This window comes from Syngnathoides biaculeatus, chromosome 5, assembly GCF_019802595.1.
Source record: "Syngnathoides biaculeatus isolate LvHL_M chromosome 5, ASM1980259v1, whole genome shotgun sequence".
NCBI lineage: Eukaryota > Metazoa > Chordata > Actinopteri > Syngnathiformes > Syngnathidae > Syngnathoides > Syngnathoides biaculeatus.
In genome coordinates this window covers 27,569,713-27,597,069 of record NC_084644.1, presented here as the reverse complement: position 1 = coordinate 27,597,069, position 27,357 = coordinate 27,569,713, and the positions used below count along the sequence as shown (strand labels likewise).

General features: G+C 40.2%; 1 protein-coding gene across 1 annotated transcript; it reads right to left on the bottom strand.

Moving 5' to 3' along the window:
- Positions 1 to 1,652: 1,652 nt before the first annotated feature.
- LOC133501081 (uncharacterized) lies at positions 1,653 to 22,696 on the bottom strand. The gene is made up of 3 exons (XM_061820522.1): positions 22,542 to 22,696; positions 17,696 to 17,770; positions 1,653 to 2,680 (listed from the first exon to the last, which is right to left on the bottom strand). Exons 1-3 carry the CDS (start codon positions 22,590 to 22,592, stop codon positions 2,198 to 2,200), a joined length of 609 nt encoding a protein of 202 aa, XP_061676506.1. The 5' UTR covers positions 22,593 to 22,696; the 3' UTR covers positions 1,653 to 2,197.
- Positions 22,697 to 27,357: the final 4,661 nt, after the last annotated feature.

Here is a 27,357-nt window from a genome sequence, read left to right as displayed (position 1 = left end):
GGAGCGTGAACACACTTATCTACATAGATTTTACATCTTGCATGTCTTACAAGGAATAGTTGCTATAAACTGAAATTTCTCTTGTACTTTGTTGTTGTTGCTATGTTGTTCCTTGTTCTTTGTTCTGAATTTCAAACCAGGGCAGCACCGACTGCCGGACAAAAAATTCCTTGTTTGTTTTTACACACTTTGCCATAAAAGCTGATTCTAAATAAATCATAAAAAACCTTTTGCATCATTATGTTTTTTGTAATATGAATGTGTTATCTGGTTTTCAAATTGACCTTTCCTTTTTTTAAATTAGTTGCTTTTGTTACTTTGGTAATTTTTTAGTTATTTGTACTTACTAACTGGCATTACTTCGAGTACTTGTAGTTAGTTACACTAAATTAGTTGTATTACTGCTACTGGTACCTTTTTAGTTACTTTGTCATAGTTACAGTTTGATTGGTTACAGTTACTTTGTTATAGCTCGAGTTACATAGTTGCTTCCATACTGAGGAAGTGGGTTTCTTTTGTTTGTTTTAGTTACTTAGTTACAGTTACTTATTTACCGTTAGAGCCAAATTGGGGATGTGGCTGTGTTCAGAATTATCCAGTCAAATTAACATTCTTGGCAAAATTTATCAGCACCCATGAGCTGTTTAAAGTTCCTCTAATTAACCCCAAATAAAGTTTCCATTGTCAAGGAGGCTTTTCCTGTCAATTGTAGTTGAAATTAATCTGAGTAGTTAGTCAATAAAATGAGGTGACGTCTCTTTGTACCGAACCTCCTCATCAATGCTGCATCCTTCACAGATCAAAATTTGAGAGTGAGTGATCAGTCCTTTTCAGAAGCAAGATAAATCACATCTCTTGTGACACCGGTCGTGCAAAAGTCCTGTCATACCTCCTATTATCAACTTACTTTTACAAACGTTTCAGACAGTCTTTGCAAGTGTTCTGTGGCTTTTCCTCAGCCAGCTGAGGAAATCTGTCAGGAAAGGGTGCCATCGCTATTGTGTTTAAGGTGCTACAACAGCAGCGGGAAATGTTTGATTTGAAGGAAATCTATATTAATAAGTACATTCCACCACGTTGTCCCTCCATGAAAGCCCACTTCGACCCGTACTGTCAACCCTTTTCATGATGGCAAGTGACAATGTTGGCAGACTAAAGCTGTTTTTAGTTTTGTTTTGTTCCAGTGAAAGCCAACTGCTCTGATTCTCTGATTGTGTTGTCACATTTGTTTGGTCGGTCTTTGCTGTGCGTAACGCTTCATCTCTGCATGCTGTCACCTGCTTGTTGTTCTGTTTTCGCATCAGAGTTGGCAAAAGTACTCACAGTCTGTACTTAAGTAGAAGTATAGATGTGGGTAAAAAAAAATGCTGGTAAAGGAAAAAGCACTAGTTAAAACAACAAAAAATGAATCTGTTGCAGCCCCTGTGAAGGAAAAATAAATACATATTTTAAATTTCACACACCAGAGAGAAGTGAGTTGTTCACAACTTTGCAAACTTTTAATGATTTGAAAAATTGCCAAGTACATCAGATTGAAAAAATAAAGCATTCTCTCCGCTCTCAAGCATCCACTCAACTTTCAACTGTCAATCAAAAAACAGTGTAGTACATCTAGAAAAATGGATGCGACATCATCTAGTATCATTCTCGTGTCTACACAGAACTCCTCGGTCCACACACTGGTTGTCAACTCCTTTTTCTTCTCTCTTTCTCTGTGTGACGTGTGCACACTCGCCCCAGACAACGAGGCACTCTGAAGTGACCCTTATCCTGCATGCCACTTCTCCTGTCCTTCTCCTATTCTATCTTGTCCTGACCTTCCCTCACAGGGCTTAGCACTTCAGCTCCAGACAAAACTCACCTCTAATGTTTCATTGGTGTATGTAATGATTTACTATTCCCATTCTGTTTATAATGTGTGCATCCTGTTCTCTTGTCTTTGTTTCTTTGTTGTGTTCAGCTGATCAACATCAATTATAATACAAAGACATCAGAGTGGCAGCTTAAAAATTTCTCAATGACACAGGAAAACTGTATCAAAATGGTTAAAAATTCATCCAAAATGTACATATTCAAGTGAAGAGCAGTTAAAAAAAAAAAAGTAAAGAAATCTCGTACACTATAGTCACACAGAATTTTTTCTATGTAGCCTCCCATCACTGGTTGGCTTGTTTAGTAGTGAGGCTTTATATGTAGGTTATAAATAGCAGCACTTTTCTGCAGCCGAATGAACTATTGCTGTCTGAGGTTGTTTACAACGACTCCTGCGAAGGTCCACGGCCCCCATACTGTCACATGCAATCGACTGTTGACGGTGGGATGGCCTGTTCGGCGGATGAAAGAATGGATCAAGGGAGGGAGGGAAGGAGTGGAGAAAGAGTGGCGAACAGTAGTCACTGCCATCCTCCGGCATTGCCAGTTTCAAGATTGACAGCCAACATGGATGAGAAATGTCGCAGAGGTGGTCTAGGGGTGGGATCCGGGGAGTGGAGAGGAGTGGGGAGGGGTGGGGGGCGGCATAGACGAGCGCTCTCAACAGGATCTGCGCTCGATTGGACAGGTCTGAGAGAGGCCAGCTCCACTTGAAGCGCACATGACTAAGCGGCCTCAAGGCAGGTAGAGAAAAGGCCCTGTCACAGCTGATTATCACATCCCGCCTTCCTGCTCGGGGCGACCACATCTGTGCCGAGACACAGGAAGTGAAGAATCTGTGGTCAGCAGACTAAATATGAGATGTTCCCCCTGTTAGAGTAACAGGGTTGAACACGACTTTTCTTGTATCCCACGAGGGACGTGTGTCGAGACATTTTTAGCAGTGAAGCACTCATGCTGGATGTACTAATAATGAGTGGTAGAATCAAGGCAAGGCTCGGTTTCCTGCCAATATTCAAAACCAGATTTGGCCTACAGATTGCACATTTGACCCATGAATACCTCAACCCAAACAGCACAAATATGATTCCCAACAAAACCCCAAAAGAAACAGACAGAGTACAATGATTATTAACTGGAGGATCACGATCACGAATTGGGTCTTGGACCAATTTTGGATTGCGAACACTTGAGATTGGTATCGACATATTACATTCGCAGGCTACAAACGGTGTATGAATGTTTTCCCGCAATTGAAGAAGATTCTGTTTAGTTCAGTTCGAACTGTCTTCATCGGATTGCTTTATATTAATGGCCTACAAATATTTTTAATAGAAATATTTATTGTAATTGTGACTTAATTCTTCTGCGCCTCCCTCACCTGGAAGCAGTATAAGAAATAAATATGAAAATGGAAAGAAATATGGAGCTATTTTCGATGGCTGCAGCTTCGGCTTCTCACTAAGCTGCAGTAATATTTATCGTTCTTCAGAGAGAAAAACAAATACAATGTGCCCTTTCCCAATCGCCGTTCACCGTTCGTGGAGCCTCATATGATGGCCGTCACGTGGCAGTGAGGTACAACTGTCTTTCATATCTGTAAGATGAAGAAGCTTACATTACAGATGATGTTGTACATAAACACGGTGTCACATTGAAACTAAAATTATCACACCACAGCAAACAGAATAGCATAACTTGCACATAATAAACAAATAAAAGAATGACACACCAAACATGCACTTTAAATGCTATTCACATGCTCCCAGCATGCTTTGTGGCACTAAGGACCCCAGTAGTGCCGGAAAGCATGCTGATCATGTTAATATTTACATCAGCATATGAAACACAACTGAAGCGATGAACCTACAGTACAAACCAATAAAATATCATCTTGAGCAATTATGTGATGTTGATGTGTTGATTTGTTCTTAAATGGTATTGTGAAAATCACTGGCTAACTCCTCTGATTCAGAACATACTGCACTAACATACAGCAACTCATCTAAAATAACAACTATACTTCCTCCAAGGTGTCCTCCAGGGTTCCACACTTGGTCCCTCTCCTTTAGACCCTGAATGTTGCCCATCCGTCTCTAAAGTGAAGTGTCATTCCAAAGCTGTCTTCTGTATATAAAAATCTTGATGTCACAATTGTTCATCACTTTTTATGCATCCAAGATTATGACATTTTTGTGTAAAAAGTACAATAAGAAAGTATAAAAGTTATTGGTACTCAAGTTATAGTCTACCCTGGTTGAGCATTGGCCTATAATCTTTGGCCATCAGAGCTGGTAGATTGAAGCAAAAGCATCTGTGGGAAGTGTAATGTGCTTCCTGTCGAGCACAATGAAGAAAGCTCACCGTCAGCAGCAAACATTCTTCATCATCAGTACGACAGCTTGTCGGGAAAAAAATAAAAAGATAAATAAATGTTACATGCTGCTGAGCCTGCACGACGCTGAACACGCATTTAGATAACGTGAATCACGCACGGATTGAGTGTGAAATTGAAGGTGGTAGCAGGAGAGATAACGTGAATTTTTCAGGTTTTATTACTCTCCACTTTGAACCAAAACCTTTAAAGAGGCTTTAACTTACCACTACCTTTAACAGTACTCCACTTTGTTAAATATGTCAACAAATGAATTACACAAAGTTAAAGACATGAAGGATTTAATATTGTTCACATTATCCTTTTACTGTGGATTCTGATGTCACCAGTGGAAAGCAGTTATTTTTTTCTATAATGACGAGTCTAGCTATCAAAGTTGGGTATTAGTCATTACCGTGGAGCCTACTGGCAAGTCCTCAAACTAATACGAAAAAGGCTAGAAGTGTTGAACAGGGAACAGATATTGCTCTGGGTTGCTGCATTCTGGTTGACACACTGGCAAACACTAAAGTGACTGATGCCAACTTTGACATCAAAACTCATGATGTACAATTATCTATTGATGCACAGGCTGAACAACAGAACTCTTGACACACTGCTGTCTACTCTTGAGACTGATGCACAACTTTCACATCATGACTAGTGACGTATAACTGTGGACTGTAGCGATTGATGCACAACTTGGACGCCAGGACTATCCACATCATCCATGTCGAACAAAATGTCGTCTGAATATCTGTTGTCTCCAGTTACTCTTTAAAGTTGTGAAACATTTAAATGCAGACAACACTGCCAAATACCACAAAAGCCTCCTGGTGTACTGTATTTTTTTTTCTTTCCAACTCACTATCCCATTATTTTCTATCCACTGTGTAGCGGGTGTTTTAACGCGCATTGGAAATTGGTCACTCAAGTAGCATTCTTTGCAGAGACAGCAGATCAAGTGCAGGCAGTTGTCATAGCAACTGCCAGGGGAATGCAGGTAACGGCAACGACGGTTCTAACCCTCCACTGAATGCTGGCAAGAAGTAAAGGACCACTCTACACTTCCATGTGGTGACAATGGGGGTGGGGGTTGTGGGATAAAGATTTTTACCAGATGTAAGTTCCATGAGATAGCAACATGTTTGGAACTCACAACGCTCATATCGCAAATCATTTTTCCCCATTGAAATCAATGGAAATATCATTAATCAGTTTTTCAATTTATCATTCTATTACATTGCAGTTCATAAAAACATACAGTGATGACATAAATGAATAGAATTCCATCCAATTATTGTCTGTACTGCTCACTAGGGTCAAAGTTGTGGTGGCACCCAGAAACCTACAATGCTTGTTTTGGGAGAGTGGGAGAAATCTGGAGTACTTAAATAAATCCCTCACAGTCACGGGGAAAACATGCTAACTGCACAAAGGCAGGTTTGATTTCAACCTGTGGACTCAGCACTGTGAGGCAGACATGTTTACCAGTTGTCCTTCATGCCATCAATACAATTGAAACAATTAAATAGTCTTTACAACATTTTTTGTCACGCAAACCTAGTGAGGATAAGCGGAATGAAAGATAAATGAATGAAAATTTCTTTGAATGGACATAGCGATGCTTATTTAATTGTGTGAGCCTTGGCCACCTGGGAGCAGTATAACAGAAACACAATATAGTTATACATGGATTTGGTAACATAAAGTCTGTAAACTGCAGCAATATTGATTATTTTTCATGAAGGATAAAGAATATATTACTGTGAGGATGGTAATATTGTCTGCCTACATACATTGTGCAGCCATGAACATTTGAGAGCTAGCAGAGTGTCTCTGAATTTTGCAATTTTGAAACTCATTCTACAAACAATATCCATCCATTCATTCATCCATTTTCTGAGCCACTTATCCAGTGCTGGAGCCTATCCCAGTCGTCAATGGGCAGGAGGCAGGGTACACCCCAACCTTGTTGCCAGCCAATCGCAGGGCACATAGAGGCAGACAACCATTTGCACTCACAATCACGCTTAGGGACAATTTAGTCTCCAATCAGTGTATGTTTTTGGGATGTGGGAGGAAACTGGAAACCGGCCAACGCTTCACAATTGCGCCTCTGTGCTGCCCGTTTCCCTTTTATCACTACTGATTTTAACATAACTGCATATACTTCACTAGTTGGCCTAGATTCGGATACAGTTTTGGTTTAATAGTTCATATCATCCTGTACTTAAGTACTGGTGCCAAACCAAATGACGAAATACTAATTGTTTCCTAATCAGTAATCTTGTATACCTGTGGTTACTTCACATTTGCTATCTGTATCCATTTATCATTTTATTGAAATTTTCAGGAATTATTTAGTAGTTAACAAAGAAATCTATTGTTTACAGTACCATTTAAGATGTTCCTGAATTTTTGTCCTTATTCTACTATGTGTGTTATTTGCTCACCTCAAAGTTCATATTAATAATTGTTTTTGTCACTGCGCAACTATAATCCCCTTTCAATAGTTCTTAGCATTTTAAGTAGGGATATTGTTTTGCCTCAAACCAACAAATGCAGCACTTTCAAAGTAGATCTGTGAGTTTCCTACAGTAAAAACTTGTACATTCATCAATATACCTAATTCATCCTCAGAGATGTTTTTATTATCTATTCTATCAACATTTGATTTGTAGAACTCTTGATTTTTTTTTTTTCAAACCTACTGTTGAGGGGATGGGACAAACCTGATTAACTGCAAAACCTGTTTAAGTCACTACACTCAAAGTCCATTTTAGCACATGTACATTCATGTTTGATTTATTTTCTTCATTTATAACAATGTAAACAATGACAACAAAGCCATATTCTTTCATTATTACTGTTACTTAGGTAGTTCACTAAAAATAAGTGGAAAAATGTGCAGTATTTGTGTTTGGGTGAAAAGCAGCACACAATAGCTACTCCAAGTCAAAGACAGCATCTCCTGCCGACGAAAAGAAAAGAAAAGAACTAAAGCGCATGCGGGCAGCTGCTTTTGTCACTTGGGGTTGTGAAAGAGTGTTCTTGGGAGGCGAATGAATTGCACTTAATGTCACATCAGAGCATTGAGTACGTCACAGAGAGGTTCAGGTTTGAACACTGACTCACAAGGCCTGTGGAAGATGGCTTGAATAATACTAGATGTCATGCACCAATTAGTCCAAGGGTGAAACAACGAAACAACAACTCCTTTCCCCTGCCAAATTCTTTTCCCCAGCAACTGTAATTCCTAGATGCCAGTTTGTAGAAGCCATTATTCACACATCTACATGAGATGCAACTTCTGAGCTCATCGGAATTCTGTTGCTGCACCAAACAGCAGCAACTGCAAAAGCATGTAAACAGTCTCTTAGATGAATGGAAGAGTGTACCCTGCACAATAGTAAAAGTCACACACAAAACAAAATACAATTTAACATTGTAAATTGACAAGTATACACCAAAATATTCATCCAAAGCATCTAGTGTAACATCGGAGCTGTGAGGAATTCTGGGAGATCAGAACCTCCCTTTCACGGAAGTGACATCACGTATGTGCCAAATCACGTTTTCAACACATGGACAAAAACAATTAGCCTATTCATGTTCAGTGAAATCCAGAAAATCTGTTGTGTCATCAAGGTTGTCTTTAGTTCATTAATAATAAAAACTCAATTTCTTAAACATTAAAAAACATTTAAAAAAAATGGACTTCCAATAAAGCATTGACAAAACCGAGCATCGTTTTTATGTTGAGAGGGCGTTGTTGGCATCTGCTGAATATGTAATTTATGAAGTTACTTGTAATCTATGCTAGTTACATTTAAAATCAAGTAATCGGGAGAGTAATTTAGTTAACCTTAAAATCAAGTAATCACCCCCCCCCCCAAAAAAAAAGAGAAGCAAATTACATTTATGTGGTATCAGGGGCAACACAGGTTAGCTTAGATGTCTATGGTTTTCACATTTATATTGTAGGGTCATTACAGATACATTATTTTTCATCACATAGTGTGAAATTAAAGTGTTTCCTTTTAAATAAATTGTTTCATAAGATAGTTGTATCATTAGTTTTTATAATACTCATTCTTCACATTTTCCTTTTTCAAGGATACTAGTTATGCATTTTTTTCAATTCGACACAATTCTCATGTATCTGAATAACAATACCACTTACGTTACAACCAGAGACAAATATAAGTAAAAACCATCCTGCTCCAAATGGTGCTTATCACAAGCTAACCTGCCCAACAAGAACAAACAACAAGAAAAAACAAGAACAAACAATACTCGGTGCAGCTCGGCTTTCCTTTTGACATGATGTAGTGTACACCCAGACTGTAAATGAACAGCACTTGTGTGACGCAAACGATGGCCAATTAAACAAAATCCAACCTCTCCCATGATATGTCCCATTTAAGTTAGTTGTTTCATGCTATATCGCGCCTTACTTTTTTCCTATTTCAGTGCATTGAAGATTTTTAAATGTACTTAAGATTGTTGATTAATTGCTACATAGCGGAATTTTGCTGGGATTATGTTCTCACATCGACTGTTACTACTGACTGACATAGAAATAAGCATGAGCCAGGAGGTAAAAATGCATTCAACACAAACAATGTCAACAGTTTGGGATCATTTCGCCTTTTGGAAAGTCCAACTGTCTCTAATCAACTGCAGGTCTGTGATAAACTATTAGTCATTAACTAATCAAATATACCGTACCACTGCGAGTCATAACAAACTATTGTAATCCATAACATGTGGTTTGGATAGAAGGCGGTCAGAAACAGCCACTGGTGCGCTTTCAATAGCCAAATTGATCACAAAATACAATAAACAGGTATATTCATAGCTGACGTCCCGATGACCTCGACTGATGCTGCACACAAAGCGGCAAAGTCTATACTCATTAAATATCTGTGTGTTTATACGCATTTGTTCATCTCCACGTTACTCAACAGGCCAGACTCGACTTTTACAGGCAGATACATATTAAAAGTCAGAGTAATTTTAAAGTAAAATGACCCTAACTTGACAAAAATAATTCCTTCATCTTACATGCACATAGTGATTGTTACTAATACAGTGTACACATCAAAATTTAAAAGGTATATATCAATACTAAAATACCTTAGGCTAATGTTGCCTATTGCAAGATTTTCTGAAATGTAACCCCTGCGATAAATAAGAGCTTACTGTGCATTGAGATGAAAATATATCACACATATTTGTATAAATTATCATCTAATTGCTCTAATGTTGTGATACCTCATTTTACACAGTTTTCAGCTATACCCTTTCCACAAACAATAAAAGTTGAACACTGCATTTGTTATTTTCTTCTCTTTGTGTGTCCCCTGTGAGCATCTTGCTGCCCACTCAGTATAACCCAGGGATGTAGTTATTGGTCTGTCCATTAAACTATTGACAAGCCCATCATCCAATTTGTACTTGCATTTAATTATTGATTTCGCATGGCACAAATCCTGCCACCCTTGTGAGAGTATGCGTCTCACAAATTGGATGGATGGCGTGGCACAATATTATCAACCTCCCATTTGCGTGCCAGCAAACGGGCATGAGGCTCGCAGAAGCTTCCATCATCCTTGAAGGGTTACAAGTAATACAAATATTAACATTACCATTTCTATTTTCAGCTGCAACAAGTGCATGCCAAGTGAACACAAACACACTTGGACGCACGCACACACACAGGGAAGCATGCACACGTATTCCAAAAGGATTAGTAATGAATGCCTACAGGGAGGGCATGAATATGCATGGCTTACCGACATATGTGTGTGTGTCTACGTGTGCTAAACTGGGACGATGTACACAGACGCGTACATGAGTTGTTACATGTGCAATTAAATGTTCCATGTTCTTTTCCACATGGGAAGCCTGTGGACATTAAGTTCAAGTAATCATGTAAATTGGAGAAATGACGACAAAGACAGAATGTCCATGGGCGAGAAGGAACTATTTGTTTTCAGTCAGCCACACAGCCTCCAAGCCACCTATCCTCACAAGGGTCAAATTTCAGGCGAAAGATAGACTACACCCTGATCTGGTCGCCAGTCATGCACAGGGCACATACCGACACCATCACTGAGCAGAAATCGATCCCACGCTGCTCACACTAAATCAAGCGTGTGGACCACTACACCATCAGTGACTCTTTTTAATTTTTAAATATATTTGTATAGAATTTGGGGCCCTCTGACCTGATAGAACAAACCTAATCAAATACATAAGGTTTGAGGCAGTGCTAGCTAAGATTGCTAGTGGTCAGATGTAATCATTTTTAATAGTTCTCATCATCCATCATGTTATTATGTTAGATTAGATTAGACTAGATTAAATTAGTTAAGGTTCTATTATTATTTGACCCTAAACCACCAAGGTTTAGGATGTAGGCAGCTCCTTGACACCTGTCTTTGTAGCAACCTCACAGTTTATTTAGTTTTCGCAGTGCTCTGACATGCTAATTTTTCAATAGTTCTTAATGTTAATCAGTCAACACTTAATACGTCTATTGGTGGATTTCCCTCGTGGTTATTCAATCAAATTAATCAGTTAATTACTCAATTGATCTACTTGAAACGTTACGAGTATTTATCAAGGCAGTCGTAAAAACCCTACCAACGCAAGGTTGAGGCAACTAGGGAAAAAGATAAATAGTACACTGCCTTGTCTCACGATATTTAACAGATTTTAAAAATAGATTCAGTTATTATGTTCTATGGCTAAAATAACAACACATTATATATGATGACAACACTTTAAAGTGGGATCAGTAATCTGTAGCTAGGAAGCCGACCTCTTCCAAATGTGGGTAAAAATATGGTACGTGTCAAATACTGTAAGTGAAGTCTAGTAGGGGAACTTCTCTGACTCTTCTTGCTGCTGCTATGAATTAGAACTTGCCAATAAATACAAAAATATTACTAATAAAATCAGCAGGGATGCAAAATATGAAGTGTGGTATACTTGAGCTTTTCAGTAAAGTGTAAACAGGACTTGAAATACAGTCTAAATATGATAATATTGGCCATGTGGCATTCATATGAATGGGGAGTTTGAAAATAAAAATTGCTTCATCATATTTATTAAAAATGTCATTATAAACCCAATAGTAGTGCATTAGTGAAATGATGTGTAAAAAAAAAAAAAATAAATAAATCCCTCTTTGCCCTGTCATAGGATTTTTTAAAAAACAGAGCTCCTGAAGAAAGTAAACCAATCAGAGACAAAAGGCATGACTAATGTGTCAATTATTTGCCAGGCACATTCCTAACTGGTCACCGCCCCACCCTTGAAGCCTAGTGGCTGGTCTGTTAACTTGGGCTTCAGGAGCTTTGCCAAAGCTATAGTGGAAGATTCACCTGAAACGCCTTGTGCATGTAAAAGAGGGGTGTGGCTCATGTAAATGAGGGGTGTGGCTTTGGTCAGAGACAAGACTCTGAGAGGGCTGGGGTAATGAATTGCGGCTCGGTTCAAATCCTGCTTGCAGTTTTAACTCAACAACTATTTACAGTAAACTAATCATTAGACAATTGTCAGTGGAGTAATGTGGAGGGTACCCTCATTTAAATCCGTGGGCAGAGGTCAGCCCAGGCTAATTAAATGTTATGTTAACGTTTAATAATTTTATTGTTTTTGTATTCTCATTTTTTTCCATGACTTCATGCTTGGGTAATGATCAAATTTGACTTGGGCATCTGTACATGCAGTGTACAGAAATGTACAAACCCCAATTCCAACGAAGTAGGGACATTGTTTAAACTGTAATTAAAACCAGAATACAATGATTTGCAGGTCTGGACACTTTTTTTTTTTTAAACTACAAAACCACACTTATCACTCAGAATGTGGCTTGGCACGGTCTTGCTAAAATAAGCAGGGATGTCCCTGAACAACATGTTGCTTGGATGGCAGCGTATTGTATGATGCTTCAAAGTCTCCACGTACCTTTTACCATTCACAGTCCATTCACACACTGCTTTCCTCCCATATCCCATAAAAAAACGTGCATTAGTTGGGGACTCTAAAATGCCCTTAGCTGTATTGTGAGTGCAAATGTTTGGAATTGGGTTTTTGTAATATAAAGAGAGAGTCAAATTGTTTTTAAACATTAAATTAGAATTAGCCACTCAGACCTGCAGTGTTCATCCAGCCCAAGTATGTGCCCGTGCCCAATAGGATGACACGGAGGTCAAATCCTGCAGTCATGTTTGTGCATATTGCCCATCCTCCTCATCTCTAGGCAAACCCAGAGGTGTCGGACTTCATCCTCTCCCGTACTGCCGGAGGTGATGTTGCTGGGTTTGATGAATGACGAATTCCTGAAGGATGGCCCGGAGTCAGTCAGTCATTCAGCAGACAGAAAATAGCTTGCAGCTCGCATGACGGATGACCATCCCACCACTCACACACCCGCTTTGACCCGGGGGTGGATGGAGGGCTCTTCGTGTTGTTTTTGTCCCTCTGTCTCTTTTAAAATACACGCTCGACTGTCACTCATGTTCACAATTACCATGTCCGCCCACCGGATATATACATTTGCAGGGGACATATTTAAATCCTTCAACATAAGGCTGAATTGATTAATACTTTCGGAATCATTAATTAAAACTCGGGACATTTCCTGGCAAGCTGCACATTGATGGAGAGCCGATCATTAGAGGGCCTGTGGGTCCTTTTAATATACTCTGTCGACAGTGCTCAATTGAGCAGTGACTTAAGTAGGAGGATCCGGACCGCAAATCAGCACTGCTGACCTGAAACTTGTAATCAGCTCCACTAAAAAATAAGGAACGGTCTCTAGTGACTTACAGCTAAGGTTTTTATAGTAGCTTTTAAGACCATTGTGTCTCTAGTTCTTGTAATTTTTGTCTACGGATGCCTCAATTTTCTCTTTTCCTAGAATACAGTACATATTGGAATGTACTACGACAGCACAGTGCATCGGTGGTGAGAATGTCAGCCTCACAGTTCTGAGGACCGCAGTTCAAATCCCGCCCCCCGTGTAGCATTTGTATGTTCTACCTGTGCCTGCGTGGGTTTTCTCCAGGCACTCTGGTTTCCTCCCATCCATCCATCCATCCATCCATCCATCCATCCATTTTCTTAGCCGCTTATCCTCACAAGGGTCGCAGGGAGTGCTGGAGCCTATCTCAGCCTTCAACGGGGAGGAGGCAGGGTACACCCTGGACTGGTTGGCAGCCAATCATGGCGGTTTCCTCCCACATCTCATAAACATGCACTAATTGGAGACTCTAAATTGCCCTCTGCGAAGAAGAGTTTGCGATATCGAGATGGACGAGAGCAGCCGCAAAAGTGAAATAAAATGAGAGAGAGAGCATTGAATGGGACAGGAAATTTGACCCATGTCTTGCGTCGATCACGATGCACAATGGGAGGATTCTTTCCAACAGACGAAACACATTGGAATTTTGACTCCCAAACTAAATTAGTTATTGAAGATTTCATAAATTCAGAATTTAGTGAATTAAACATAATCCCGCCTCCCAAATAACATAAACATGAATAATTGGTTCCCATCTCGCCAAAGTCCCTATTTTAGTAACAATTTGTATACTTTGATTACATTATGAAGCTATACAATAAAACATGACATAGAGTGACTGATCAAAATAGTCTTTGTTAACCAAGTTAACCATAAAAAGTGAAATTATCCTGCTCATTCATATGCAGATGCCCTGCTAACACGCACTGAGTGTCATGAGCCTCTCTGGCCAGTCAGGAATCTCAAAACCCTTTACCTTTAACAACTTTGGTTGCTAAAATTATACAGGATAAATAGTGAAATCCACTTTACCTTGACCAGAATTGGAGCTTCATCTTTTCTTGACAACAAGTCGATGTGTAAGTGGCCCACCCAAATGATAGTCCCAGAAAAGCTTTGCTGTTTTTCATTTGTCCAAAATTGCAACAGCTTTTAGACTTGGTCCACACGTTTCTCTTGATCCTTTCAAAGTTACTTGAGTCCCTTGGCCAAGTCATCAGCAACAAAAACGTCCTATAATCCACTGACTGGTTTTATGTTTTTTCCCTGATTTTTTTTTTTTTTTTTTGGAAAGAGTTGTATTCGTAGTAAAAACAAATAAATGTTACTGGTGTGGATCATCCAGTGACCGAAGGGCTCAAATCACAGTTCAGCTGTCAAAGAATCCCTGGGCAACACCCTGAAACTGAAATTGTAACATGCCGGCTTTATAAAAGACAAACTCTTCTCAATTAACTTATCTGGTTAAATAAAAAACATAAAATCTTACTGATGCATATATAAATTCAAACATATCAGAGCTTTTAATTGGCCCACAGCTAAGGTAAGGTTGGAAGGAGTCATTTATTTAGAGTGTTGTTTTTTATTTTTTGCTACTTTGGTCCTTCCTGTATTAGCGATACACTTTTTGAAGTGATACAATGCAATTTACAGCAAACTATCTTTGCAGACCTGCAAGTTACAGCTCGCAGACCCCGAAAGGGTTCAAGGACCCCAGTTTGAGATTTATTGCTCTAAATCCCAACCTCATCTCAACCCTCTTTGTATCAGGACAATTCAAAATGAGATAGCCTTGATTTCATTTCTAGCCCGACCTCCAATTGGCTGAAATTGTTCTGAATTGAGGAAGGATTGGCGGCTCTGGGGTAGTCGTAGAGCCAAACGAATTTATGCCAACTCAGAAATTGTAGTGGTTTTAGAATAAGGAAAGAATTTAAATTAATAAATTTGGAATAGAAACAAGACACAATAGGATTTAAAAAAAAAACATATATATATATATATATATATATATATATATATATATATATATATAAATAAAATGATACTGATAAACTCTTGTTCATATCTTATTATCTGCTTGCTCATCTTCCATAGTGTGCGTTTAGTGGTTTTGCCTGCCGGGTCGCTCCCAGAGCCATGTTAGCTCAATAGCAATGATCACCCTTCTCTGAATCAATTGGGCCTCTATTTCCCTCCCACTTCTAAGTATTGACAGTATGATAGATTGCATAATTTCAAGGTAGCGCCCGTAATTAATCGGAGTGAAAAGGAGCTCGGTCACATTACAAATGGCTTCATTTCAGAGTTCACGTTGTGAAACAAACAGAGGATGATTTTAACTTCAAAACACATGAAGAAAAAGCAGCTTCTCGTTGTTTCGTTGTGAAAAAAAAAAGGCAGGGTGTTCCGAGTAGAAACAAAAGACGAAAGCATCAATAGATTTCTTGGAATGCCTGAGGGGCAAACAGTTCCCTGAAAATAAAAAAAACTTTGAGACTTGCCATCGCAAATGAAATTGCATTTTCCAACCAGCATTGATTTCCCAGGTAACTGGCTGACCATGCGCCGATGTCTGCACGCTTATTAAACATCAGTTGTAGAAGTACTTGCTTCTACTGGGAATCCAATGCTACTAGTTAAATTAACTACTTTATCTGATCTTTGGAATTATTTATAACTGCTGAACTCTGACTTGAGTACAGTGTAACCCGCGAATCTACACTTTTACAAGGGAAAGAGCAGTAGAAGCAATGAACTGGCCCTCGTATCCTTTATTCTGTGGCGATCATCCAACTTCGACAGTATGCTCAGCTCGCATTAGCTGGCAATCATCGATATTTCCGGGTTGCCTGCTGCTGTCTGAATGAAATCTTTCTTCAAAACGGCTACTTTAAACCAAAATTTCTGATTTTCCTGTTCAATTTTGGGTGACTTTTTTGTACATCCCTCAGAATGAATGTGATTATGAATGATTGTTCCTCTCTATGTGTTAACTACATTTTGTCTTGAGTTTTTTGTGTTGACTTTACCATTTTATCTGGGGGGGTGTCCATATATTCAGTTTGGGGTGATACCTCTCGTCCTCAAAAGGTAGACTTTGTTCTTGATTATGATCATGTTTTTTTTATTATCTCTATTTCCATTTTTGATTATTTTTACACATTTTTTTCCATTTTATCCTGCTTGACATCCTGGTAATGTTTCTGCTCTTCTAAGTATAGTAAATGTAAGCCAGGAAGATACACAGATCATTCCTGTGTATCGTAACGCCAGTCACCCAGGCAAAATAGTTTTGGGCAGGTTTTACCGTCAACAGTTAGTTGATGTGGATTGTTTGGATAAATAAATACAGTGGTGCCTTCGTTCTCGAACACAATATGTTCCAGAAGACTGGTTGAAAACCAAAACGTTCGAAAACCGAAACATGTGTTCCCATTACAATGAATGGAAAATGAAATAATGCTTTCCAAGCCTAAAAAATAGTTTTTTTAAGCGATTTTTTTAGATTTTCCTGATAATAAATCGCATAGTAGAAATATGTGTATAGTTTAAATACTTAATATAATTAAACCATTTAAGAAATACATTTATTTTTTGTGATTTTTTTTTAGATAAATATTGCCCATTTGAGCAACATCCATTGCAGCCTGGTCTACCCCCCCCCCCCCCCACTCCTTTCCCAAGGTTTCTAATTTTCTTCACAAATTAGACTTTAAGTTTTTCCTCGCTCGATTACAGGTTTCAAAACGGGATCGTGCCATGAGATTTGTAAATTGTATACCTGTGAGATGTTTGTGATGAAGGCTTATACAAATAAACCTGGCTAGAAATTTGACACAATAGATTATTCATATACTGGGTGTGGTCTAACCAAATGTGAGAGTGCCCAAAAAGTATTTTGTGCAGATTGAAATAGTTCGAGAGAGGTAGCTCCTCTAATTTCCTTGGGCATTACGGAGGCCAAATAAAGTTTACTATCTACTGCCATCCTGTTTTGTTTCTGCTCATTCACTTCTGGGATCACCTCCAAATCTGTGAGGTCAACACAACAGGCTTTAAAAGGATACCAAACACATTTCCCCATTTGAAATGACCCCATACCACCAGAACTACTATATCTGAGGGGATCCTTCGATAGCAGAGGAAGGAGGTTTGCAACAGGCATTCATTTCCAGCTCAGGTCTATCATGATCCTGCCGTTCAGGCCGGGCTGTGCAGGTGCCCGCGCGCTTGCGCTAATTGGGAGGCGCACACCTGCGCCTCATGCGGGCTGATTATCCCGTGTGTGTATATATAGGATTCCGATGACGACTGGTGCTCCGCCAGATCGTTGAGGTTCATGTCCCGTTCCAGCACTCTCGTATCCCTGATCGTCAAGCCGTGTGTACCGACCTTCGCCTGTTCTCCGACCGACCCCGTAAGCCTGACTCTTTTGAGACTTCTGCCTGCCTTGATCGATCTCCTGTGTACCGACTCCTGCCTGCCCACTCACCTGCTCTCTTCGCCTGACGTCCCAACTGCCGCTGCTGCACCTGACCGCCTGCCCGATCCCCGACCTTCTAGTAATAAACGTTTTTCCCCGAACTACCTTGCATCTTCTGTGTCCTCCTGCATTTGGGTCCTACCTCGGTTCCGATGGGTCGTGACAAGGTCCTGTTCAGCATTATCTGGCAACTTGCAACTTGCTCAACATTCGGATTCTAAAAACCAAATCAACAAACAAACAAAAATACAATAAGGAGGTGCTTGCTCCTAGGATGTTGAAAATGCATAGTAGTGATGGTGTCTGTAGGGAGCAGGAGCGGGTGGTAAGATGGGGGCAAGGCAGCCGAGGCTGACTAATCAGACTGCTCTCGGGAGAGTATTAAGACAGACGTGTTGAGGGGAAATGTGACACCTGGAAATTACACAATGTAATGGAATCAGCCAAGTGGTAAATGTAGCTTTTAAATAGGTTTTGTGTTCTCCATTAACTTTCCAGACACTGATTGGTCGTGACAGCAAGGGATGGTCAGCACGTTGCCCCCGCCGCCTTCTCGACAATCGTGCCTCGACTGCAATCACACACGCACATATCCATATTTCCACAACTTTGGAGGACTTTTGCTGAACTTTCTTAGCATTTGTCATCACTTCTTACATTGCACCAACATGCAGTTTTTCCCTTAAAATTTTTTTAACTATAGTGATGCACATAGTTCTTCTTTTTATTATACTACTGTAGTGCCATTGTGCACAATAGGGATTCCCAAACTGTGGAGCAAATGACTAAAGCTGTAATGACAGTCTATTAAAGTGTAACAGTACATTACAAAAAACATTTTCTTTTAAGTAATGTTTGACTTGCTGTTGGTTATATGAACAACAAAAACTTATTTTCCTTTGTGTAAACAAAAAGATAATAATGAGTTTTAACATTAAATTATGGAAATCTGTCTGTAAAATTTTACAAGTAATCATTGTATGCCACTCAAATTCACCTGTTTGTTAGTTCACAGTATCGCAAAATCAGTTTCACCTCTCTCCATTAGTTTAATAAGAGTCTATCATAAACCAGCGGCACGGGGGCGGACCCAAATACAAGACTTCCATGCAAAGGCATAATGTTTAGAGTGGTTTTATTAAAAAAAAAACAAAAAAAAAAACTGGTCAATACATTAAGGCAGTCTAAGACAAGGCAGAGGCATCAAAACGCTGGACAAGGCAAGATCTAAAAAACGTGAAACAAGGTCCGATGACTATGAGACAAACCAAGAAGCATAACAAGACGTGATCAAAGTAAAATGGCACAGACTCGCTGTGACAAAGGATTGCAATCCTCTAACTTACGCACCATAGCGGAGTATCCCAGAATGCAGTGAAGCATGCGCAACGAACTGGCAAATGATACATTTATCACTTAAAGCTCAAGTGTCGTCAAACGGATGATTTTTGGTATATTATTAATGAAAAACCCACAGCCAATATGGTCCCATGTGTTTTTTCACCACAAAACATGATTTGTATACAGCTTTTTGTAACTCCCGCCATGAAAATCCTCTCAGGAATTTGTTGTCGAGAAGAAGCAGGAAGTGACGTAAAGGACAGTGGCGCCCCCTTGTGGACTCGTTTTACCTCCGGGAAGGTAGCTCGTTGTTCCTTCGTGTTAGCCAAAATGCCGGCTCATTGCATTGCTGGACATTGCTTGAACACTCGGGAGAATGGAATTACCCTTCATAAGTTTTAAAGAGACCCTGTTCGTTGTGAAAAATGGATTGCACAGGTGCAAAGGACGAGAGCTTTGTGGGTTCCAAATAACAGGTAGGTGTGTATACAGCTACTAAAAAAAAAAATAGTTTGGGGCGGACCACGTAATCGGTCTCTCTCATAACGTAGCAAAAGATCCGCGTATGAAATGTGTTGATGTGCGCATACAGCTACTAAAAAAAATTGTAGTTTGGGGCGGACCAAGTAATCAGTCTTTCTCATAACGTAACAAAGATCCGCGTATGAAATGTGTCGATGTGCGCGTCGCCCAGCCAACAACGTCTCACTCAGCCTGCAACATAGCTCGGCTCCACCCCCTCCTTATATAGCACGGCGGGCCGAAAGTCAGCCACACCGGCTGAGGCGCCGCGTTCGGAGGTCACATCTTCCGCAAAGGCTGCGCGTCGGGCTTTACGATGAGGGTGGCTCTGAAGAACCCATCCAAGAATGCGTTACTCAGTCGCGTGCGCGCATAAAGGGCTCCGGCTCGACTGTGACTAAAGCAGCAGTGCTCGGCTCTGTCATAAGCTACACCGGCCGGCTGCGATGAGCCGCGATGGCTCATCTCCGCTGTGGGAGTGGATCGGACTGGAGGCAGTTTGACCGTGATCGGATATCATCTGAATATGGCTTGAAACAATAGTGTAATATTGCCCTGAGGGCTCGAAACAATAGTGTAATATTGCCCCGGTAACTTCACTCGGTTGTGTGGTGTTGTCCTTTTCGAAAAGAGTTTCGGTGTCAGAAGGGGCGTCGGAAAAATGCGAATATCTCTGTTGTTCGGCTTCCGTAGTAGCAGGCACTGTGCGTTTTCAACTGCGGAAGTGACAATGACGTCAAGCACGGATGACGCGACTAAAATGGCGACCACTTGGATGTCGAGGAACACTCAATTGCGCAACTTTGTCCATGGATGACGCGCTCTCCGCTCACTTTTTCTTTTTTTTTGTATAGACATTGAAGTGAATACTGTTATATGTATTTTTCATTACAATATCTATTTTAGAATGTTTATAGGGATGTCACCCGCTCTTTAAGTACTTAGTTCCTTAGTGTCCCAAATGTGACACAGCTGTGACAGCTGTCCGAGGTGGCACCGCCATTAGCAGTGGCCTGGCCACTCCCCTCACAGGAAGCGCCTCCCACGGCAGTGGCCAGACCATGGACATGACAGAGTCATACGGAGATTTGAATGCATTGGCTGGCAAAGATATTGGTATTGTTTTTTTGTTTTTTTTTGTAAAGTTACTAACCACCACGGAGAGAGAAATATTTGACATTGAATAGGTAGGCATGATTTACAAATGTGAAAAGAAGTGACAGAGCTGTGTGAATGAAGTAGGTTATTCCAATCTAATGTGCAAGCATACATTGATGATTCAGTAACTCATTTAGTCCGTTACATGTAATTCACAAAAATGTCTTAATTAGATAAAGCCTAGAAAATAATCAATTTTCTTTGATGGAAGATTCAGGAACTCTGAGAATTTTTACAGATGAGGAACTGAAATTCCAAGAATCTGGACTATTTAAATTAAACAAGGTTTTTGCTAAAAGTTCTGAATTAATTTGACAATCCAGCACTCCTTGATGGTCCAACAGTTGAATGAATGAAGGATATTGCACTCTGTCAGTTATTCAAGCAACACTATGGCGAACCCAAGCATGCATTTAAAAAAAAAAAAAAAACTCTACGTTGACATGAGAAGTTAATGTGCTGCTGAAAGACGACATCGGTTCACATTAACGATCATTGCCACTGCCGCGGTTAAAGCAGCTTTGCTGAAGCAAGGGACATGTCAGCCCACTTAGACGTCAAGTGGACGAAGCCAAATGGCTCTGACGTGACCATGTCAACCAGGCCTTGGAGAGGGGCTGCGAACGATAAAACTAAAATGGCGTTGAGTCGTAGTCAGTTCAGCAGGTGATTGTGGAATAAAAAAAGAGTTAATCCCAGGACCGTACTGTCACTCACAGTAACCATTTTTGATCACTTATTACCAATACTTACGCGCGCTATGCTGCAGTCGAAAAGTGAATCAGAGAACTGAAAAAAAAATAGTACAGTAGACTAAAAATAATGGCCTTTTTTTTTCTTCTTTTTTTTTTTGTCCAGCTCAACCGTGATCGATGCGCATTTTATGAGATTTGTCATGTGCTGTGTTTCGTGCAACCCTGTTACAGATACTCAAGCACCTGAAAAACATCTATTCAGTATTTCAAAACTATTGCTGGAAAAATCACTTACAATGGAATAAAGAAAGATAGGTTATTCTGAATGCCAGTCAGTCTGAATGTCAGAGCTGGTGCTTCATTTGGCAGCCACCTCAGAGAAAACCCCACAACCAACGGTAGAACACAAAAGCACCACAAACGGGTGAATGGATTTGAACCCGGGACCTCGGAACTATGAGGCAGCTGTGCTAACCAGTCTCCCACTGTTCCACCCCGCCGACTGGACCACTTGTACTGTAAACTGCCTCACTCAAGTGAAATGTACTGTGAGCACATGCTACTGTGGTTATGATGCCAGATCTGTAAACTAGTTCACCATCATTATTCTTCCAGTATGACAAAAAACGAAAAACTTTCAGTAAAACGTGTCGTATTAATAAGAAATGCGTATTCACTGCAGACAAACTCCACTCTCTTTTGCTTGCTGTGTTGGGTCTGAGCTACCTACATCGTTGTTGAAGTGGTGAATAAATCCTTTATCCTGTTGAATTGCCAGCCAGCTACAAGCATTGGTGGACTTATTATCACAATGTCCAGTTAATTGTAATACGCCGGCCTTGAAAACTCTTTTTTTTTTTTAACCATAATTTCCTTCATGTTCATCATCTTGCTCAGTTGCCGGCTTTGCGTAACACAATGTACGGAGAATCCACTCGAGCAGCTCTAAATTAATCAGCGTATGGAAAGTTTCTACAGTCAGCTGAGGCCACCTAGCTACTGCTATATATTCAATCTGAAATCTGATTGGATCACATTGGCAAAAAATAAAGACTCTGACATTTCTATTGTGTGTATTTGACATTGGCCAGCAATCTTCAGAAGGAATCGGGAGTCTTACATTTACATGGTAATGCACATCGAAGCTGAAATCTTATTGCACCCCCCAAAAATTAACCCTTTAACAACTGTAGTCTGGTCAGGGAAGACGCACACAATGAAAGCTTTCCCAAGTTAAACTGAACCCCTTCCCACCGCTTGTGAAATAATTACCTCTGGCGTATGGCTGAGTATGCAGGATCCAAGTGAGGAAACACTATTCATCTGCACTAGAAGCAGACAACAGAACGCACGACATCGACGTGGAGCGATGGGGCAGCACCACGATCGCAGCCCATCAGCACTCCCAATCCAGATGGCGCGCTTCAAAGAAAGTGACACACTCCATAACAACTGAAAAGATAGGAGAAAATATGAAACATAAAAGAGATGATTTATTTGAGGTTTATTAATGGCAATTTGACCATGTAGCTCACCTGTTTTTATTTTCCCCAAGATTGTGAAAAAGATATCATTAACAAGGTTGTGTATGTTGAGACACACCTTCAGAGTATAATTATGACTACTGTATTTTTCGCACTATAAGGCGCACCTAAAATCCTTTAATTTTCTCAAAAGCCGACGGTCCGCATTATAATCCAGTGCGCCTCTGGTGCAGCTCCATCTAATGGCATGCATAACATAACCCCAACCTCTACTGTAACATCTATTCAATGGGCCTTATAATGGGGTGCTCCTTATATATTTAAAAGGTTATGAAATAGCCCATTCATTGAAGGTGCGCCTTATAATATGGTGCGCCTTATAGTGCAGAAAATACGGTATTTAAAATATGGCTTTGGCGATTACAATAAAGACAGCAACAACGTCCTACCAAGAAACGTTGATTTAAAGCTCGTTTTATCTGTTATATGTGAGATGTAAATGGGTCATCAAAAGAGAAACAAGAAAGAGAGGCTATTTTAGGGCATGCTCAAGAGCTAATTAATAATATTTTAAATAAAATTTGCGAATCACTTTTACTACAGCTGCTGTTACAGTTTGTCCCAGGACTGACAGGATATTGACAACAGGTTGATGTTTGTGCATTTGCATGGGTTATTTTAAATTTCGGCACTTGGATGGAAAATAGCCCCTAATTTTGGAATGACACATGCGTTAACTTCCATCTGTATTTGATTTTCTTATCTCTATTTGCTTTGTTGGATATAACCTTGAGAGTGTACAACCTTTCTGCCTGCTTGAGTCTGAAACGTATAAAACAGATAATATTTGTTCAAGCAGTGCAAGCATCATCTTGGTTCTGGTTGGCAACAATGAATAAGAAGGTGTGCGGTCTTATCAAAAAGGTCAACTGTAAGCCAAAAAAGTTAAAAAATTGTTCCCTTGGTGGAGTCAATTATTGATGGGATGTTGTTCTCAGAGGGGGAGTCCTCACTTTTCCAAAAATCTCAATCCCACTACCTCTGTCTCTAAATCTCTGGCAACACTCTGTGTCTGTGGCGTTTCGTTGCTTTGAAGATGCAGTCTGCCAGGCCTTGTGAAGTGATTGGAGATAAATCCCGAATTCCTTATCAACGTGTCTGTCGGCTATCGAAACTCGCCATCTGTCTGCACCGATAAGACTGACCTAACACTGCAGCTTGGAAATTGTTTACAGGCAGGCGGAGGATTCCGATAGGTGGGAAACGGGTGCAGGGTGCTGTGATTAACCATGTCTCATTAAAGATTAAGTGTGTTAAATGGAGAGCCTAATTGAATTTCTACTTCTGAAGTGCACTCAACAGAGCCGTTCTTACGAGTGTTTTTTGGAGCTAAATGGCAGAGGTCTCTGCTCATAGGCCCGAAACATAAATTCATAGTTGGTTGATTGAAGACTCTAAATTGCCTATGTGTGAATGTGAGTGTAAATGCTCATTTGTTTCTATGTGGCCTTGAATAGGCTGGGATACCTGGGAGAGAGCCTCCACCCTGCCCATAACCCTTGTGAGGATAACATGTACAGAAAATGGATGGATGGTTGGATTTCTGCATTTCAAAAAAGCAGATAATGAAGAGAGTGAAAAGCAGATAATGAAATTGCAAAAACCTGGAAAAACAATAAATAAATAATGACTGTCCCAGATTTTGCTGTTTGGAAAAACTCTCTGCATCCAAATTAATTTCTATATAGAAAGTCTTGCCACAATGTGCGTTTCTACAAGTTTACCTTGTTTATTCTGGTTGTTCTCCAACCATTGCTGTATTCATTATTTACAAAACTGTATTCGCGCAAGGGTACTGCAATAAAGTACATTTACTCTCAATTCCTTGCTCTAAGTTTTGAATAACAAACACCACTTGATAGTCAGAGCAGGTGTGATTTCATATAAAATTTTATCTCCATTGTGCATGATATCACATTGGCGACAGAATCTCTCTTGCAGTGGAGCTTCAGTGCCTACAGTGATTGGTGTTTGACATCAGTCGACTCAATTCCCACCCCCTCACTGCGTCAACAAAGGCTGCGTTTCATCGCACCCTCCCACCGTCAAGGAATCGGGCGCTCAACTGTTCTCTGCCAGTAATGACCTATTATTTCATTTCACAGCACACACATGGTGGAGAATTGTTGAGCTGAACATAGCTTTAACTGTAGTGGTGCAGATCCTCTGGACAGTTTTGACCATACACAAACTTGCAATTATTTACATTACTATAGCAAGAATCCAATGATTTCATAACAGGTAAAAGGAGCTGGAAACAACTTTTAGGAAAATGATACATAGAGTTTTCTGCATTCAAATAGAGTCAACCCTTTTCCGCCTCTCCAAACAAAAATTCAATCGGACACTGATGATGAATCATTCTATTTTCAAACACACACATTGTACAGTTATATTTGTATCAAGTCAGGATGTACACCACTTCTTGCCTGGAGTCAGCTGAGATAGGCACCAGCATGCGTGTGACATAGGATAGGATAAATTGCATGGAAAATGGATGGATGAAGTGTGGTCTGATAAAAATGTTGATCAAAGACAACTTTTAATTTGCTGAGTTTTAGCAAGTGGCTATATTTCGACTTCATTGAGAGACTGTATGAAGTCACAGCAACAACAAATCCAAACCCTCTACCATGATCTGTGCATTGCTTCTCCTACTTTTCTGTATTTGGCCTGCTGCTTGTCTGCACTTACCAAAACCAAACAGCACAAACCGATGACATCTTGAGTTAATTGACAACCCTTGACTCCTCACCCTGACAATCCTGGTCCTGACCCTAACCCTTTATCCCTACGTTCAGTTGCATACCTAATGCCTAACCCTGACCAAACCCAAGCAAAAAAAAAAAAAAAAAATGCAGACACTAATCCTTAACTCCAACCCCAACACTGTAGACCCATCTGCACAATTAGCCCTGACAATAACCCTTAAACCCACACACAAACTTTTAATCCTGACTCAAGACTTAACTCCTGACTTTAAACCACATACTTAATTACAAACTCTCACTCTAATCCAACCCTTTATCTAGAGGCCTAGGACCTAACTTTAACCCTAAAGCTAAGCCTAAGTACTGAGTCAAACTCTAAAATATTTTACAATGATGTGTTATTTTAGGGTTAAGAGTCATGGGTAAGGCTTGGAATGTTAGAGTTAAGCCAAATCTGCAACATCCCAAGCCTTAGCCATAACTCCATCCATCCATCCATCCATCCATTTTTTGTACAACTGAACCTCACTAGAGTGGCAGGTATGCTGGAGCTATTTTACAGCGAACAGGAGGCGGTTTATACTCTGAACTGGTTGCTGATCAATGGAGCTTTCTGACTGGCGATCTTAAGCTCCTCCCCCTCAGCTACAGTTGCCATGTCCCATAAGCTTCCAAAATGGTGACTAAACAGAACAGGTTTGAAGTCGATTCTTCCATCCATCCATTTTCTTCACTGCTTATCCTCACGAGGATCACGGAGAGTACTGGAGCCTATCCCAGCTGTCAACAGGAGGTGAGGTACACCCTGAACTGGTTGGCAGCCAATCGCAGGGCACATAGAGACAAACAACCGCACCCAGAATCACACCTAGGGGCAATTTAGAATGTCCAATTAATGTTGCATGTTTTTGAAATGTGGGAGGAAACAGGAGTGTCCGGAGGAAACCCACGCAGGCATGGGGGGAGCATGCAAACTCCGCACAGGTGGGTCTGGGATTGAACCCAGGACCTCAGAACTGTGAGGCCAACGCTTTACCAGCTGATCCACCGTGCTGCTTGAAGTCGATTCTATATCGCATATTCCAGATAATATTGCGGTATGTTTTTTGTCAAATGCGTCAGACTTATCCAAGAGAGTTCTACAGAGAGGTCTCAACTATTTCACGCAAGGATATGTACACGGAATTAAGATTTAGGACGGAGCAGGACGCAATATCAGAGTTACAGCAAAATGTTGGCAATCGAAAAAAAGTTTGACGCCTCACAAACTTCATATTGAAATCCAACAGGGCTAAATAGTGGAATCGTTCTGTACATGTAAAGCAAGGTGAGTACTTTTTATTTGGAAAGACCATGAGTAATATCATTGTAAGCTTTAGAAGTGAGTTAGGTTTGATTTTCTACAAGTGCATTTAAATTGGGACTGTCATCCCTATAAACCTTCTAAAATAGATATTGTAATGAAAAATACATATAACAGTATTAACCTCAATGTCTATACGGAAAAAAAAAGTAAGCGGAGAGCGCGTCATCCATGCACAAAGTTGCGCAATTGAGTGTCCCTTGACATCCAAGTGGTCGCTATATTAGTCGCGTCATCTGTCCTTGATGTCATCGGCACTTCCGGCGTTGAAAATGCGCAGTGCCTGCTACTACGGAAGCCAAACAACAGAGATATTCGCATTTGTCCGACGCCCCTTCTGACACCGAAGTTCTTTTCGAAAAGGACAACACCACACAAGTGTGAAGAGTAAAGTTACCGGGGCAATATTTCACTATTGTTTCGAGCCCTCAGGGCAATATTACACTATTGTTTTGAGCCATATTCAGAAG